This window comes from Hoplias malabaricus, chromosome 3 (assembly GCF_029633855.1).
Source record: "Hoplias malabaricus isolate fHopMal1 chromosome 3, fHopMal1.hap1, whole genome shotgun sequence".
Taxonomy (NCBI): domain Eukaryota; kingdom Metazoa; phylum Chordata; class Actinopteri; order Characiformes; family Erythrinidae; genus Hoplias; species Hoplias malabaricus.
In genome coordinates this window covers 31,269,342-31,287,670 of record NC_089802.1, presented here as the reverse complement: position 1 = coordinate 31,287,670, position 18,329 = coordinate 31,269,342, and the positions used below count along the sequence as shown (strand labels likewise).

At 38.7% G+C, this 18,329-nt stretch overlaps 1 protein-coding gene across 3 annotated transcripts; it reads left to right on the top strand.

Annotated features, from left to right (window-relative positions):
* Window positions 1-8,750: 8,750 nt before the first annotated feature.
* patl2 (PAT1 homolog 2) lies at window positions 8,751-17,831 on the top strand. 3 transcript variants are annotated; one of them, XM_066665772.1, is made up of 20 exons: window positions 9,344-9,441; window positions 10,397-10,553; window positions 10,904-11,160; window positions 12,053-12,118; window positions 12,512-12,565; window positions 12,821-12,931; window positions 13,279-13,356; window positions 13,617-13,762; window positions 13,850-13,924; window positions 14,006-14,129; window positions 14,437-14,557; window positions 14,642-14,736; window positions 14,823-14,876; window positions 15,604-15,746; window positions 15,835-15,991; window positions 16,252-16,392; window positions 16,800-16,897; window positions 17,078-17,218; window positions 17,363-17,398; window positions 17,486-17,831. In XM_066665772.1, the coding sequence occupies exons 1-19, from the start codon at window positions 9,382-9,384 to the stop codon at window positions 17,394-17,396; spliced, it is 2,112 nt and encodes a 703-aa protein (XP_066521869.1). In that variant the 5' UTR covers window positions 9,344-9,381; the 3' UTR covers window positions 17,397-17,398; window positions 17,486-17,831. The 3 variants fall into 3 exon arrangements, with proteins under 3 accessions (XP_066521870.1, XP_066521869.1, XP_066521868.1); XM_066665773.1 differs by lacking the exon at window positions 9,344-9,441 and adding an exon at window positions 8,751-8,892 and having other exon boundaries at window positions 17,363-17,830; XM_066665771.1 differs by having other exon boundaries at window positions 17,363-17,830.
* The last annotated feature ends 498 nt before the right edge of the window (window positions 17,832-18,329 follow it).

Here is an 18,329-nt window from a genome sequence, read left to right as displayed (position 1 = left end):
TGGTCTACAGTCTGTGGTATGCCAGTGGACCCATATATGGTCGCTGTCTGGTTGTCTAGTTTGATTTGGAAACTAACACGGTTTCTCTCTCACCTGTGACCAGATTCTCCTAAAGGTCAAACATTGTTCATATGATATCTTTTAGTATATCTTGCTTTTGTCTTTCAGTAAAAATAGGACATTCTAAAATCGAAGACAGCTGGGTAAAGAGGAAAGGGAGTGGATCTGAGTATGGCATGACTTGAAAGTCTTAAATAATCTGCCTTATATGAAAAATGACCAGATAACAGCACGGACAAAGGATTTCCTGCAAGTCTAATGAAATCAATTGTTGCACTAAAGGATGCCCCATTCGTGTAGGAAATAAATACCAAAATGAAAAATTGACAATTTGTGGATGCAGCGATGAATTTATATGATTTTTTGTTTTTGAGCTCATGCACCATTTTCCACTACAAAATTGTATCTGTTTTTAATTCAGTGCCATCACAGGGTCTGAAGACCATAGCCAGCCAATATTTATTTTTGGCCCTTGTCTTTTCTTTTTTATTTTTTGTCTATTTTTGGCTCTTTAAAACAGAGCTACTTCTGCACGCTCTGAATGTTTTCATGATATTATGTAATGTGAATTATGCAATCACCAGATTCTTTGTGTTTTTTTGTTTTGAGAAATGTTATTCCTGGATTGTTGCTCTGCTTGCCTACACAGAGTGGTGAAAACATCCCAAATTTGACTTCTGATAAATTCAGCCTTTCTCAAACACTCTTTTTAAACCCAATTAGACACCTAATGCCAATAAGCAAATTCAGCAACTAATTATGGAAACTGTGTTTGTAGTTATACTTATTTTCATGTCCAAATTAACAGCTGTTCATTTACACATGACATTAGTTCTACTAATTGTAGCTAATGACAGGTATTTTATAAATGTCCCCGCAGGTTGTTTTAAGAAGCCTGCTGAGAAATGTTATTGTGCTGGATTTTTAATGGGTGTGGGTTGTTGTTGTAGCAACAGAGATGATAGCTATTTTTTGTTCTATGATTCTAATTCATACCAGTTGACAAGTTCATGGCACACTCTTTAAATACCTCATTTAAAACAATTTAGAATCAAGTTTCTAAATTAAGCAGATTTTGTTGAGGACAAATAAAGCAAATATTGATTGAAACTTCATGAGTATGTAACATGTATTTTATATGCGTTTAGAATAATGCACAGGGCTTATACAGACTCTGGAGTTCCCATTCCTCCTGAATATCCAACAACATCGAATTACTAAAGACATCTGATTCAAAACTGAAAAATATTGTATGATTTCAGCAAAAATGGAAACAGTAAGTGAATGTCCATAGCACTTTTTATTGGGTTATGTACATGGTTCAAATTACAGGGGTGATTAAGAATTTGATATCCCTGCTCCAGAGAGTCACAACAATACACACTCAATACGGAGTACAACACAAGCCACATGGCATTGTTTACAAAGTAGTTTAAATATAAAACAGCGTCCACTTAAAAGAAAAAACATAATAATAATGCCATTTAATTGTCATGGAAGTTTGTATAAAGATATTTAATCCCAAAACCATTGGACCATTTCTACTGTGAAATTATCACACAGGATAAAGAGCAGTGGAGGTGCTTGAATGATGTAGTAAAAAATGGAGATTCATGGTACAGTAAGAGAAGTGACCAAAATATACACAGGTAAACTCAATGCAGTATAACGATTGCTGTATATTCTGAATATATTTATGAAATGTTAGCATTGATAGCATAGGGGTTGAGTGTGAATTTTTAGCAGCACTCAAGACTGAATCCAAACTGCATCCAATAACATTACATTCATTTATCATTATTTATTGTAAAATAGAGTTGCATTGCCACATTCAGATACTAGTTCTGTGTCAGAGGTAAAGTCATGCTAATCAGGAGCTCAAGCAGTTTCATTTCTGAAAAGGAATTTGCAGCATTACAGGAAGGCTTTTGAGAATGTTTGAAGATCTGAGGCTAAATGACATGTTTGTCAATGTTTAAGGTATGAACAAGTGAACAAATATTTCACAAGAAACAGTCCTTTTTAAAAATGTCTTTATATATTTATCATGTTATACATAAGTAACATTGCCAATGTTTCCCAAAAAAAAGTGTGAAATGGTAGGCACCAGACCCACTGTGATCCTGATCAGGATGAAATGTTAAAGAATAAATATAAATAAATATTTTTGTGTTTATTCTCAAATTGTTGTTGAAAATAATCTATTAAAAGGCACATATAAAATCCCACAGTAGTGTGCATGAAAGGAAATTAGTTGTTGTTAATTTGGGAGCTAATTTTGTTTACTGGGGAAATCCACATTAATACGTTTTACCCCGTTTGACTGAATTAGCAGATGATTGTGTGCACAGTACAATAGTAGTTGTGACGTGAAATGGCATAGAATAGTTCCCTGAAACTGGTGTGGTCTGAGGATTTTTAAGAAATGTTGCCCAGCAAGAGACTAACTAACTCGTTAGACAGCTATCGCAACATGTTATACAGTATACAGTGTAATTTCAAAGGCTTTTCAAACCATCATTTCAACAGACGTCATTTGCTATTTAAAAGGCGGATACATATTATTTTATTAGAGGATCTGGAGACTACCAAACCACACACTGAAATATACAGTACAAAACAGTCTCGTTTTCTTTTCTTTTTTTTCGTCTGCCAAAGTCTGAACACAAAGAGTTATACAAGATCTTCTGGATCTGCTCAGCTCAGACGCAATGAGAAATAAGATAATAATAAGATACTGAATAAAGACAAAGAAAATGAGAATGGAAGAAAAAGGGAACTGAGTTAAAACGACTAAAAAACAGAGCACTCAGGGTCGGGGTGAACAATGAGCGGCTCATTATCATTTAAAGCAACAGGCATTGAAACCGGACGTTCTTAACAGGGCTTTTCAGACAGTGGGAGACACTTATGGTAAATTGTTAGACATTGCCCCCTTTGAATTAGACCATTATCTAATTATAATATCAATTAAAGAAAAGCAGAATATATTCCCTAAAATATCTAAGTAGTCGTGGTAGTAATGAAAGTTGCAAACATGTTTAATTTCATTTGACCTAGAGAGGCCTGTGAAATATGATCCATCAGTCCAAAGAGTTTCCACTGCTCCAAGTATATTCATGCGTCCTGGATTCCCGGCTATGGCTGGCTGCAGCATCACTGAGGATGAAATTTGTCATTTCCAGACACAAGACATTTGGGCCATTAGAAATCCTGCCAGTTGGTCTCAATAATTCCACTGGGTGCAATCCCCCTTAAGAAGGAAGCTAATATTACATGCCCCTGGTGCCCAGGAATTTACTATCAAAGAATTCCAATCTGTGTTGACCTGTGAGTCAGGCGTGGACACTAGTGATACTGATACAAGTGGTGCTCTGCTGTATGGGAATTTGAATACTGAATGTTCCTCAGAAATAATTTGTATGCACTTTACTTGCTTTGTAAACATTTTTGGGAACCCCAAAATGAAGGAAAAAATAATGAAATGCACCAGAGCATTTCAGAGCACACAGATTTTGTATTAATTGAATGAACTGAACAGGAAACTCAATCTTAGTAAATTAGTCATTGCTCAGAAATGAATGCTGTCTATTTGGTATTTGTCTCAGGTTCTGAAGTACAAACCGGTTATTTCCAAAAACTCTTTCATTCTGGGCAAGGAATCAACACTGTGAGCAGGTCTACCCGGTATCACTGGGCACAAGGGGAGAACATACCCCCAGGAGCGCCAGTCCTTCACAGGGTGAAACACACTCACTTTTGAGTCACATGTGTTTTTGGAGTGTGGGAGAACACACCAAACTCTTCACAGACAGTCAACTGGAGCGGGACTTGAACCCACAATCTCCAGATAGATAGAAAGACAGAAAGACAACATTTAAAAAGAAAGAAAGAAAAAGAAAGATATAAAATAAAACAAATATAAGACATAAAAATAGACCAAAAGGAAGAAACCAAAACAACAAAAAAGAAATATACAGGGGTTGGACAATAAAACTGAAACATCTGTCATTTTAGTGTGGGAGGTTTCATTGCTAAATTGGACCGGCCTGGTGGCCAATCTTCATTTTGCAATTGCACATTGCACCAGTAAGAACAGAGTGTGAAGGTTCAATTAGTAGAGGGTAAAAGCACAGTTTTGCTCAAAATATTGCAATGCACACAACATTGTGGGTGACATACCAGAATTCAAAAGAGGACAAATTGTTGGTGCACATCTGTGACCAAGACAGCAAGTCTTTGTGATGTATCAAGAGCCACGGTATCCAGGGTAATGTCAGCATACCACCAAGAAGGAAGAAACATATCCAACAGGATTAACTGTGGATGCAAGAGGAAGATGTCTGAAAGGGCTGTTGCTAACTCGGACTGTATCCAAAAAACATAAAACCACGGCTGCCCAAATCACGGCAGAATTAAATGTGCACCTCAACTCTCCTATTTCCACCAGAACTGTCCGTCGGGAGCTCCACAGGGTCAATATACACGGCCGGGCTGCTATAGCCAAACCTTTGGTTACTCAAGCCAATGCCAAACGTCGGTTTCAATGGTGCAAGGAGCGCAAATCTTGGACTGTAGACAATGTGAAACATGTATTGTTCTCTGATGAGTCCACCTTTACTGTTTTCCCCACATCCGGGAGAGTTACGGTGTGGAGAAGCCCAGAAGAAGTGTACCACCCAGACTGTTGCATTCCCAGAGTGAAGCATGGGGGTGGATCAGTGATGGTTTGGGCTGCCATATCATGGCATTCCTTTGGCCCAATACTTGTGCTAAATGGGCACGTCACTGCCAAGGACTACCGAACCATTCTGGAGGACCATGTGCATCCAATGGTTCAAACATTGTATCCTGAAGGCGGTGCCGTGTATCAGGATGACAATGCACCAAGACACACAGCAAGACTGGTGAACGATTGGTTTGATGAACATGATTGAACATCTCCCATGGCCTGCACAGTCACCAGATCTAAATATTATTTAATAAGACTGGTGAACGATTGGTTTGATGAACATGATTGAACATCTCCCATGGCTGCACAGTCACCAGATCTAAATATTATTGAGCCACTTTGGGGTGTTTTGGAGGAGCAAGTCAGGAAACGTTTTCCTCCACCAGCATCACGTAGAGACCTGGCCACTATCCTGCAAGAAGAATGGCTTAAAATCCCTCTGACCACTGAGCAGGACTTGTATATGTCATTCCCAAGACAAACTGAGGCTGTATTGGCCGCAAAAGGAGGCCCTACACCATACTAATAACTTATTGTGGTCTAAAACCAGGTGTTTCAGTTTCATTGTCCAACCCCTGTAGAAAGAGGTACAAAACAGATGAAGGGGGAAAATCTGAAGAAAGAAATGAATAGAAGAAATACAAGACAAAAAAATAGCAAAAAAAAAAATAAGTAAAACAGATGAAAATAATAAATTAAAAGTAATAAAACAATGTAACTGTTGTATTTTTAATGGCTCCTCTTTTATTTCTGAAAATGAGATTTGGGATGATGATGCTTTCTCAGAATTCTAAAAGTTTAAAAAAATCTTTGGATGTGAGGGTTAATGTAGAGACACAAATTTAAATCCACTGCAGGCATAACCCAAAGGAAAACACTATTGCTCATTGGTTGCTCTGTAATGGCTCACTCTCTTATGGTGAGACATAAAGGTGATTCTCCTCAAATTTATTAGAAGGAACAGAAAGAGACAAAAAGGAGACATGAGAGGGATAAAGGAGATAAAGGAGAGAGTATAGTATAGTTCATTTGGCAAATTTGAGCCCAGTTTGAGACTTTACTGAGATCTCCACTGAAACTCCAGACAAGACACATTTGAGATCACTCAGCAGACATTGTTGAGCATCAGGAGACTTACGCTAAAGTCTCCTTTGTTTTTCCATCTGACCTCGTTGTTGTCTAGGAGAAACTGCTGAGACATTAAGGAGATGTCCTTTTGGATCTTTCTTTCCTCTGGGAAGACACTGCTGTCACAAAGCTACGTGGCCAGATTTCCAGGTGAAACATACTGTACTGCATACACTCGGTATGCAGAGTGATGACATCAGTACAGAAGCCTAAAGTATCTTTGAAGACTTAACACAACTGGTAGCATTTAAAATGCTAGAGTACTAGAGTTGTTATTTAAGAGCCAACACTGCAGGCTTACAGTAAAGTAAAGATGGGATGAGGTGGATTTTTAACATTCCTCCGGGTGACTGTCTGTGAGGAGTGTGGTGTGTTCTCCCTGTGTCTGCGTGGGTTTCCTCTGGGTGACTGTCTGTGAGGAGTGTGGTGTGTTCTCCCTGTGTCTGCGTGGGTTTCCTCCGGGTGACTGACTGTGAGGAGTGTGGTGTGTTCTCCCTGTGTCTGTGTGGGTTTCCTCCGGGTGACTGTCTGTGAGGAGTGTGGTGTGTTCTCCCTGTGTCTGCGTGGGTTTCCTCCGGGTGACTGTCTGTGAGGAGTTGGTGTGTTCTCCCCGTGTCTGCGGGCGTTTCCTCCAGGTGGTCCGGTTTCCTCCCATGCTCCAAAAACGCATGTTGGTAGGTGGATTGGTGACTCAAAAGTGTCCGTAGGTGTGAGTGTGTTAGTGAATGTGTGAGTGTTGCCCTGTGAAGGACTGGCGCCCCCTCCAGGGTGTATTCCTGCCTTGCGCCCAATGATTCCAGGTAGGCTCTGGACCCACGGCGACCCTGAACTGAATAAGTGCTTATAGATAATGGATGAATGAATGACTTTGATTTGATTTCTTTAGTGTTTATTTAAATACAATTTTCAGTTAATTTTATTCTGTATTTATTCCTTTTATTATTAATATTATTAATATTAGTATTATTCATATTACTTCCTTTATGATTGCTTTTGGATTTGGCAGATGTTCCAAGAAAAACATGCATACAACACATTCACCACCATATTAAGTTTTTTTTGTGCCCTTTTTTATATTCCAGTCAACCAGGAAATCACTGTTGACTATGCAAATGTTGCTAAGGCACTCAGGCGACCTTTCACATATGAAACATAAATGGTAATATTCTTCCCTCAGATAGAAGTAGGACTATTAGGATTGTCTTCTTAAGGGAATAATAATTGCAATAAGTTTAGTATATTATACAGTGTTATATTGCCCTTGTCCAAATGTTTAGAACACAAACACAGTGAAGCTGATGAGCTTGAAATATTCTGCTTGTATAATGCACGCAGGTAGTTTAAGTGAGTTTTTTAAAATCACAGTCACTGTTTATTTACAACTTGGTGCCAAGTTTTTTTGTGATTTAATTACTGTACCTTTTATCCCTTTGTGACAGATTTTCCCATGTGCTATGTGTATAAAAATATATTGTTTGAGTTACAAGGAAACGTGACTGAAAGCTATTCTCTCTTATTATGTATCTGAAATGACTGATGACATAAAGGTATTTCAGCTATGCTTTTTTTACCTTTTAGAAAAGAACAGGCATTAATGTTTTGTCAGTTCTGACAACGTTCATTAGTGTTGCAAGGAGTCAGTTTTTACCGAACCATGTTCACTTACTAATTACCTTGTAAAGCAATACACATGATTGTTACAGACCAAAAGTTTTACCTCAACTCACTTGTAGACTCTGACCTGTCCTGCTTTGGAGTGAGTTTAGGACCTCCCACTCCATTAACAGACCTGTGTAAATACAGAAAAAAATATATACATAGAAATGTGTAAATGCAAAAATAAATTCAAGAGAGTTAATTGACATTTTACATCTACCAGCTATAATATCAATTCTTTATTTATATATTAGGTTAGTTATATATGAAATTATTTAATTACATTATATTATTTTTAGCCCTTTACTACAATAAAACAGAGCTTGTTACATGTTCCACCAGTTCTACTCTCTCTATTATCAGGGTGGCATTTTATCTTGTGGATTCAAATCATTGCTCTCTCTCAAAAAGAACAAAACAATATTCTTAGGTAGTATAATAAACCATTATTTATTATTAAAAAATAAATTAAAATAAAAAAAAGGTTGACATTGCTTAACTGAATGGATGAGGTACAGCAGTGCTCCTAGAGTTTTTAAACCCCTCAGTGACACTGTGCACCAACCAAAAGGGGGAAAAAAACAGCTAAAAGCATCCTGTGTCCACTGATAAAGGACTAGACGATAACAAACAGAAACTCCACAGCAACAGATGAGCTACTGTCTCTGACTTACATCTGCAAAGTGGACGAATGAGGTAGGTGTGTCTAACAGAGTGGACAGTGAGGGGACACAGTGTTTAAAAACTCCAGCCACACTGCTGGGTCTGATCCACTCGTACCAGCACCACATACTAACACAACACCACCACGTCAGTGTCACTGCAGCACTAAGAATAGCAAAATAATACCTGTGGCGGGCCTCTCGTGATATTAATCAGTGAAGAATAGGGTGAAAGAAGGCAAATTATGAAGAATAAGAGATGGAGTGCAGACTGTAATTATACAAATACAAAATGCACCTTTATGGTAAATATTGCATATTATATATACATATTATAATTATAGGTCTATTTTTATTTGGTTTTGTGTAGTGCAGAGAGGGTGGTATATGTGCGTATGTGTGTGTGTGTGTGTGTGTGTGTGTGAGAGAGAGAGAGAGAGAGAGAGAGAGAGAGAGATTGAAAGGATGGGTTTTGGACCAATGCTGTTTGGATAATGAACGTGAGACCCGCCCCTCCAGCTGTTGGCATTTAAAGATGATGAAGAGCCTTAGCGTGTGTCTTTATGGAAACGTTTAGCGGTCTGAGAGTTTGGAGGGGTGAAGAATTGAGAATTAAACACGTAATTCAGGCAAATGAGCGATTCCCAGCATCCCGTAAGTAAACAAGTTGGATGCTGACGAAAAGACAACGTTAAGTGAGTGCTGAACGGCTAGAAGTAGTGAAACAAGATATATGTCCACTATCACAAAAAACAAATGCCTGCAGTTACAGGGTGCTTTATTAATTTGAACATATTTTTGTGGCTAATTGTTTTTCTGCTGGAAAAAAAGCAGTCCTAAAATTTTTCTTTTTTTTCACTTGAAACTTTGAGATTTTAAATGGGGTTCACTGGCTAAAATTCACCTAATTTCAGTGACCTCAAAGTTTAAACCGCATTTTTTTCTTTGTATTAGACATATATAGTATAATGAAATTATGACGCCGTTTAAATGGTTCTGACCTGATATTTATTAGCTGTTGTTGAACCTGAATGCGCGGTGATTCATGGGAATTGAAGGTTACTGTTTCTCAGTGGCTCTGTAGGGAATGAACAAGGTGCTTTGTATTTAAAGCCGTGAAAACACAACAATCTGAACGCATACATGGGCATTTACCTAGTTAAACAGTTATTTGTCGCGTTAGAAAATGGTGCCGTTTTAAAGGTTAGAGAACATGGCTACTATATAAAACTACTAATTAAAAAAAAATGTAGCGTCCATGCTAATGATCCGAGGACGTCCATTTTTGATATAATACATTTTTTCTTCTTTTTAACTTAATGATTCCCCTTCTTAAAAAAAAAATAGTTTGTCACTTAATACCAACGTATTTTCATAAAGGGGACAATTATACCAAGTAAATGACGTGTTATAACTATTTTAAATTTAACTAATTTATTTATTGAAATCATCTTACAACTGTTGTCCAACCCCGTCTCACACCTATTCGTGTTCATTCGTATTCATATTTTCGACATTTTATGTGACAGTAACACGAAAACTCCTCATTACAGGGTTATTACTTATAACGTAGAAAAAGGCACAATGAGAATTACATAACATAGGTTCTTATTCCAACAAAGGCATAAAGTGTTTTATTATAATATTTCTCCTAATCAAGGCTTATTATTGGTGTCCTACTTTAGCTTTAACTCTAACAAGAACATTTCTTTCACTTAACGTTATTTTGACAAATTTTCGAAAGGTTAATACTGAAAAGGACATTTCTCCAGATATTATTTGCGTCGATATTTTAGAAAATGATGAATTAGTAACGTTATATTTTCCGTAAATAAAAATAAGACGGTGGTATTAACGGATGATAATGTAGGCCTGTAATGAGGAGGAGTTGTTACTGTCGCATCACACGGGGCACTGATATGAGTGGTGTTATAGTAATTACCCATTCACCTATAATTGTAATATTATCTCATAAAATATCAAAAATATGTGACTCTATCACGAATGGGTGTGTCGCAATGCAGCATTTATTTTAAAATGCAATAGATTTTATTTACGCTTTTATCTAATTTCTGTACGTTTGGAGTAATAATGATTGGGGAAAGCATTGATCAAAATTGATTTTCCATTTTGAATTTTTTTTTTTTTTTTCTCCCAGGAAGAAACGGAGAATTTGTCTCCTGATACAGCCTGGCCTGAAGATGGTGATCAGTGGAGTGATGATGGAGGAGAGATGGAGGAATCTGGGCTCCTGCAAGAAGTGGTGGAAGAGGATGAGGAGATTGACCTCTACAATGAAGAAACCTTCGGATTAGGTCGAGTAACATCCACTGACTTTCAAAGCTAAATGTAGTCATGGGCATTTCAGTCAAATACGTAATCTGTTTTTTAAATTTTTTATTTATTTATTTTTTAAAATAAATGACTCTTTCACAAGGCTCTCGTGTGAGACACACGCATTTCAACAAGTTCACATGCCATATATGGCATTCCTCACACTGAAATGAATCCTGCTCCCTACTCCGTCAGTTTCCAGAGATACCAGATTTTTAACCTCTGTGATAGTCAGAGTGACAAATGTTTTGCTTCCTTTGTACTATGTAATAGCATATAGTTCTCTTTAATAAAATGTCTTTCATGAGTGTGCACCTGTTCTATCTCTCAGATTTGAGTGCTGAGGATCTAGAAGCAGACCCAGTAGATCTTCTTTTTGTTGATGGAACCCAGCCCCTACCGCCACCACCAGCCTCCCCACCACCTTCCCCGAATGAGTCTTCCCCTCCTAGGCCTAAACCTCAAATCCAGCCCCAGGCTTCACCAGCTGCAGTTGATAAGGCCAGAATCCGCAGAGAAAGGACTCAGAAACAGCTGTTTGATGACCCTGCAGTCATGAGGACAGTGGAAGGTCCACCCAGTCTGAAGGTTGGAGTATTTTCCTTTTATAGTTTTCTGTTGATTTGTATAAGTGCTGTAAACGTTTTTAATGCCTTTTAAGTGTTGTACATTTAATTAGGGTGACCAGATCTGAGATGGTGAAAAAGAGGACACGTCTCGGGGGGTGGGGTGGGTGATGAGCACTCAACCCTTGCTGCCATTGTATGCTTAGCTGAACCCATGTGTCCTTTTAGGTCCTTTACACCTTTATTTGCTACACAAAACATGGGAATTTCTTTTTTTAATTAATCTGAGAACTTACATTTACGTTTCAGCATAGCTGCTCGAGATGAGGGTAGGTACATGAGCTTTGCCTGACGTAAACAAGGACTACTGATGTGCAAACTGACCAATTAAATGTTTACAGAGAAGGTTATCGCCCAATAACGGTGGCTCTACAGTCAGATCGTGCAATCAGAAGATTTTAGGCTACTTCACCACGCCCCCTTCTCACTCAAGCGAACCAAACGGAGTAGGGGAGGGCGGAACTAGTTTGTGAACGAAACGACTCTCAAAATTCTATGTAAGCTCGAGAAAAACAAAAACACAGATGTTTGTGAAATTCCGCCCGGACGTTTTTTTTTAAGTCTAAAAAAGAGCACTTGTCAGAGTAAAAGAGGATGTCTGGTCACTCTGTATTTAATACAATGTTTTTAATAATATAATTTACCTTTGTTGCCAATGTAATCTGTATATAGTGCAAGGAGTTGTTATCCAACATTGGTATTTCTATAAAAACATACAGGTGAGTATTTGTTGTCCTTGGAAACAGTCCATATGAAGAGATAACTATTTTGTATGTTTGGAACACCTTGTGGTAGTTGGATATATCTTAATTATTATTATTATTTACAGCTTATTTTCTTAACTGTCTTGTCAGAGTTTGGACAGTGCAATTGTGGACTGTGGCCGGAGCTCATACTGGGGAGATCTGAATGCGAATACAGTGAGTTGCTTATTTGTCTGCGATGGTATAGTGGGGATTTAGCCGTGCACTTTTAGGTTTATGTGAAATGTGGTATATGAATATATTCACAAATTCACTGGTCAAATAAGGGTACTAGTCTTCTGAGTTTACTTTCTAAGTGCAAATAACCACAACTGAGAAGATGGAATTACTTTCCAATTCATTTGATTAGATGTAAGCAAAGCTAACTAGCTTGGTTTTGTGTGTTGGTAGTTCAGCTGGAAGCATGTTGATTAGTAGCAGCCTAGTTAGCTCTCATAGCCACAGTAACTGAACCTAACAAACTTGGGAGAAGTTGTACCATATTCCTTGACTGGAGTTGATGATCTGATGTTTTTTGAGACTTTTGTAACCTGTGTGTACTCCCGGCAGTGGACGATGTCGCCATATCGCTCACCCAGACGAACACCGGTTTCCATCCTTCAGGTATGACTACACCATGCCAACGTTTTCTGTGTTGATTTGTGACTAATGCTACAGGATTGTTGTAGCTTTCAAAGCAAAGAAATCATTTAAGTTATATTTAAAATATAAAATCGTCAGTTATTTTAAAGTACATTGAGGTAATGTAATCTCTGATGGATGACTTTTTTTTTTTCGGTTTGATGCTGATGCTTAATTTATAAAATTATAAGCCTGGTTCTTGAGGCCAGCGCACACATTGTCTCATCTTCCTCACAGGACCAGGCAATTGTGGGAGTAATTGACAAGACAACTCGTGGGAGAATGCCATTTGCTTCCCCTGTCCTAAGATCTCCTCTACATCCCATTAGCCAGAGGAGGCTTCCTAAGGTAAGCTACACTCCCCAACAAAAAAAAAAGTTAAGGTAGAGGTATGTTATTGGTCACTAAAGGTACAGAGTGTGTAAATGTACCTTTTTTAAAGATTGACAGTGGTTTTAAAGTCTAATTTTGTTCGCTAAATGTATATTATATTCCCTTCTCCAAGATTGTTGGTGTTAAAGGTTTGAAGCTCCAACCAGTGTCTGTCTTTTTCCATTGTAGGGTTAAGTAACTGCGTGCCAACTTTCTTTGCATTCCACACTGACATTTATCTATGAAAGCTTCCTCAACCATGCTATGGCATCATCTTTTAGGTAACAGACTGTTTCAGTTCTTCTTTTTATTTTTGTCTGCAGATTCCAATGTGTCCTGTGTTGTCTAGCAGTCCTTTGCACCCTCAGAGTCCCTTCTCCATAAAGCAACATTACAATCAGGTGACCCTATATATTATGGCTACGTGCTTTCATTTGAAATGTCTCTGTAGTTCCTGCTGTCCCATGTTTAAAAAAAAAAAAAAAAAATTAAATTTTTAAAATAAAAATTTTAGACAGGAGCTCATTTGTTGCACATTATATTTCCCATTCTGTAGAGCTTTAAGTATGCAGCTTCTGAACACAGTTGCTCCTGGCTAAAGTTTGAGGTGAACTGCTCAATTTAGCACTGACATGAACACCCCTCTTTTGATTAAACCCAGTCAGGAGTTTTCTTTTCCCCGTCCCCTACACGTTTCCACGGCCCCCAAGCGCTCACACCCAAAATGATGCAGGTGAGGTTTGGACCTAATTCCCCAAGACCCAGCCCTTGCTACAGCCCTTTCTCAGCTCCCGTTCAGAGATTCAGGTGAGCCACCTTGTTTTTAAGCTGGCTGCTCTCTCAGGCAGTCACGTTTTAAGCTGATAATTGTTGAACCTTTTTGGCTTTTATTAGGCTTCCAGTGCTGGCCACACAGTTCCACCCCCAGCACAAACGGCTGTTGAACCAGCGTCCCCTTGGATCTCAAAGGTAAGATTCTGTTTAGAGAAAGATGCATGGTCTGCATTGTGTTGGACACCTCTGAAATGTCTGGAGCTGTTTCTTCCCCAGAAAGCTGAAGGGCTGGGATCATTATGCTGAACTAATGTCTGCTAAAGAGAAGGAGTGGATCATCAAACTGCAAATGATGCAGCTGCAGAGTGAAAACCCATATCAAGACGACTACTATTACCAGGTACTACAGTACACTCTCCAGCCCCAAATCACAAAATTGTGCTTGTGGAGTGCACATGTGCATAGAACACATGGCTATGCACCTGCCCCTACACTGAGAGCCACTGGGCTAGACGTAGTCCCTGTCATGCTGGTTTGTGCTGTGAATGATTAGCTGGATTTCTTCTCTTGCACTGTGCCACCTAGTGGATGGCAGTAGCAGTTCATCTTGGTTATTTATTTATTTTTAGTTTTGCCATCCAAGCCTACAGCTTTACAGAACTTTCTGGATTATGCATATTCATATATTAAGGTGTTGTTCTCTACAGGAATTCTATAGGAGAATGGAGGCTAAACTGGCAGAGGAGGAGATGCTGGGGGACCGGTCAAAGAGGGAACCACCAAAACTCACCACACCATACGTCACCAAAACTGTATCCTACATACCAGGTCTGCTTTTACAAACTCTGATATGCATATTTCACAAGATATTGGCTCACATTTGACCTCGCTTTGACGCATGTGCTTTTCCAGTGGTCCACATCGAGGGTTCCCTGGGTCAGGTGGCAGTGTCTACGTGTTACTCCCCACGCCGGGCCATAGACGCTGTCCATGTGCACAACCCTGAAGTGAGAGTATTTTCATTAAAAATGAAATGTTCTACAAATGGTTTTTAGTGAGATTCATTTGATAGTTTTCTCTTGTTTTCCATTAGGAGCAGAAAGACATCAGGCAACAGAGGTTGGACGTTTTGAACACCATAGAGAAGGTAGTTAGCCATCTTTTTCTTCTGTTGACATGAAGATCTTAAAGGAACCAATACTAAATTGTCCAAAAAAATAATTCTCTACAGGACAGTGCTGTTAGTAAAATGAAAACAATATGATTATGGTCCTGTAGCCAATGTAATCTGTCTATATATGTGACTGAGAGGACTTTGACCAGTGTCAGATCAGTTAGAATTTCACCTCTTTGTCGACACTTGTGGTTGGAGCTGGACTTCATTTTTAGTTAGTTTAAAAAATACTAATGTTGGCAAAGCAAAGAGGTTCGTTTGTTGATGTCATGTGTTTTTTTTTTTTTTTGTTTGTTTTTTTGTTTTTTTTGTGTTCTGGGCAGTTTTTCCCTCTGGCTTTTGTTTATATCAATATCGTAATTGTATTGTATCAACTGAAATTTTAGAAATGTATCGTGATTATAAATTTTGGCTGTATCGTCCGGCTCTACTTGGGGTTGAAGGAAATGCTCTTGTAAAACTCGTGTTCCAAAAAACAGTCTGCCTCACTTTTTCAGGTGAGAATAGTCCTTACCTCAGGATGTAAATTCCAAATGTGTAGCACTTTTTAAAGCGATCACTTTATGAAGACTAGCTATTAATTTTCCTAGCAATTCTGCGTTGTATAACAGCTGTTAGCATGGCTACTAGTTTCCACCCCACTGTAATTTGTACTTGATGTTTTTCAGTTGTCTGCTCTACTCATTCTCTTGCTCTGTAGTGTTATGTCCTTATGTTGGGGGTGGAGGAAGCGGAACGGACAAAAGCGACAGTGTCCGATGAGGAAGAGAAGAGGAGACTGATGAAGACTGTCCAGAGAGGAGTAGAAGAAATCAACAGTCGGCTGCACAACTCCAGCTCTCTGTAAGAGGTTGATTTTGTCTATGTTCAGCCTTTGTTCATGTGCTGCTTTTATTCTTCTAACATTTTTAAATGCTTCTGCTTTCCTCAGAGAGTCCCAGGAAGAGTTTGTACAGTGTCTCCTGGTCTCCAAAGGAAAAAGGCTGCTGGCCAGACTCCTGCCCTTCTTGTCACATGACTTGGCTCGACACATCCTAACTGTGATCACAACACACCTGCCCACCCTAATGAGCAAAGATGCAGATGAGGTGAGGCATGGTTAATCCCGAAATATAGTCTCAGACAGGTTTGCTGCTTCGGTTTTGTGTTGGATCTACCACATTTAAAGCAACACTAGGTAGTATTTTTGCCTTAAAATTACAGCTTCAGTATCATTCTGAGTCGGAGATGCTTCACCGATTCATAATGAGGAGCAAAAATACCAAATTTTTAAAATTAGCGTTGTGTTAACTTCTTTAATAATTTACCCATTAAATCTAACTCAAATGATTGAATTGACCACTTCTAGTCCCTCCCTGTCCTGTACTCGTCTCTCCGGACTGTGATCAGCTCGTTGTCCTTCACGCAGCTAGTTGCTGTTCTCCAGGAGTTCACCTCTACCTTGCCTGACTCCAAAGACTCACGCTTGACATTGGCCTGTCAAAACAAGGTGTGGCACAACTTTTGTTTCTTTTAAGCCTGGCTTTACTTGGCCTTACCCCCACCCCCTCCTCCCATATTTTAGCTTGATATATGTAAAAATTCCTCTTACTTTAGCCAAAATATTAAAATTAAATGAATATACTTTTTTTAACATTTCTAAAATGGGTTGAAAATAATTGATGGTTTTATTAGTGAGTGATTTGTATCACGTTTCCAGAACACGTGTAATTTCTGTACAATGTGTGTCCTCAACACTGTTAATCCAGTTTGAATCCACCTTTTAAGATCCCTTTGGATACTCCCTCCCCCACATGCTCTGTTAGTGAAGCCATCAATAGAATAGAATTTGGGTAAACCTTGATTCACTAAATGGCCAGAAGTATATGGGCAGGAACATCTTTCTCTCTTCCATAGTTTGGACTCTCTCTGCTGTACGCGTTGCTGTCGCAAGGTGAAAGGCTCCTCACTTCAGATGTTCCCATGGAGCCCAGCATCGGAGACTTTGAGATCTGGTACCACTCCACACGTTACCATTAAACAATCTGTCTTAGGAGCATTTGTTTTTCATGAACCCAAAGTGTTCATTAAGTAATCTTACAAGAAGTCTAACAATTTTATTTTAAATATATTTTGTGCCAAAGTATTGAAGCAAAGTGCTCAGAATTTTCATTTTCTTCCTGCTTCTCTATAAGGACAGACACAGTTTTCCACGTAGCTCGCCAGCTCTCCCGGACGTCCCTGGTGGAGCCTCTCTTCCTGCCCTCGAACCTGCTGACGCTGTTCTGCCGATATTTGGACAAACGCACTGTCCAGCAGCTGAAGAACAACATGGAGTAAGTTGATTTTAGCAGTGGTTAATGGTAGGAATTTACAGAGTGTGTTGAGACCGGGAAAGTTGATTGTGATTGAGTAAAGTCATTATTTTAATGGTGAACATTTCATTAATATATATTAATTTTTTTTTTTCCATTTTCCAGGTCTTCTGCAGGCTATCTTGCTGTAGGCTCATGAGGGTATTGTCCCCCTTTTTGTTTGTTGTCTTTTTGTTGTATTGATCAGTCCTATTCAAGCAGTGTTTGCTTGGACTTTGCTCTTTTAAGGATTGGCCTTGGCAGCAGTGATCACAGCCACCACCACCACTTGATCATCTATGTTTATGTTTGGCCATAAATTGTGGTGGACAAGGCTCCCACTTCACAGTATGCCTAAACTAAATGATGCTGGATTCAGAGTTTGGAGTATATGGGGACTGATTATATTTCACCATTTTTTTCATGAAAAATGCATATTTATAATATTTTCTTTATTGGAAAATGGTTTCAATATCTATTTTTTTTGTAATGCAAATTGTCAGCACTTGTTTTTTTTTTTGTTTTGTTTTTTTATATTATCTTCATTTACGCACTGGATGAATGATAAATTCAGGCACTGTTGTATAGCACTTGCAAAACAGAATAAATGCAATTCAAAAAATATTGAGCCTTGTATAGATCATTGAAATTATGCATGACAGTAATTACTGTAAATATTACTGATAAAATGCACTTTAAATTTGATTTTCTGGCACACCTGCCAGTGCACAAACTGAAAAAAGACACCTTGTGAGCTGCCCAAGTCAGCAAATATAGGATGAATATCCATGGCTGAAGTGCCCTTGAGTAAGGAACCTATCCCCAAATGTTCCCCTTGCTCTGAGGATGGCTTCCCAATGCTCCATGGCTGTTCACTTCCCTGTTTGTCTTCACTGCCACGGATGGGTTAAATGCAGAGGTCAAATTTTGTTGCACAATGATCCAGTGGCGGGAAAGCTAACTTCAGAGGAGGGGAAGCTCAATTTCGGCCTACATCATAAAATGTGTCGGTTTATTTATATGTAAATTCTACCCTCCGTTCCTTTTTAAAGAAAATACTCTTTGACCCTGTCGTACCAACAAGGGGTCTTTT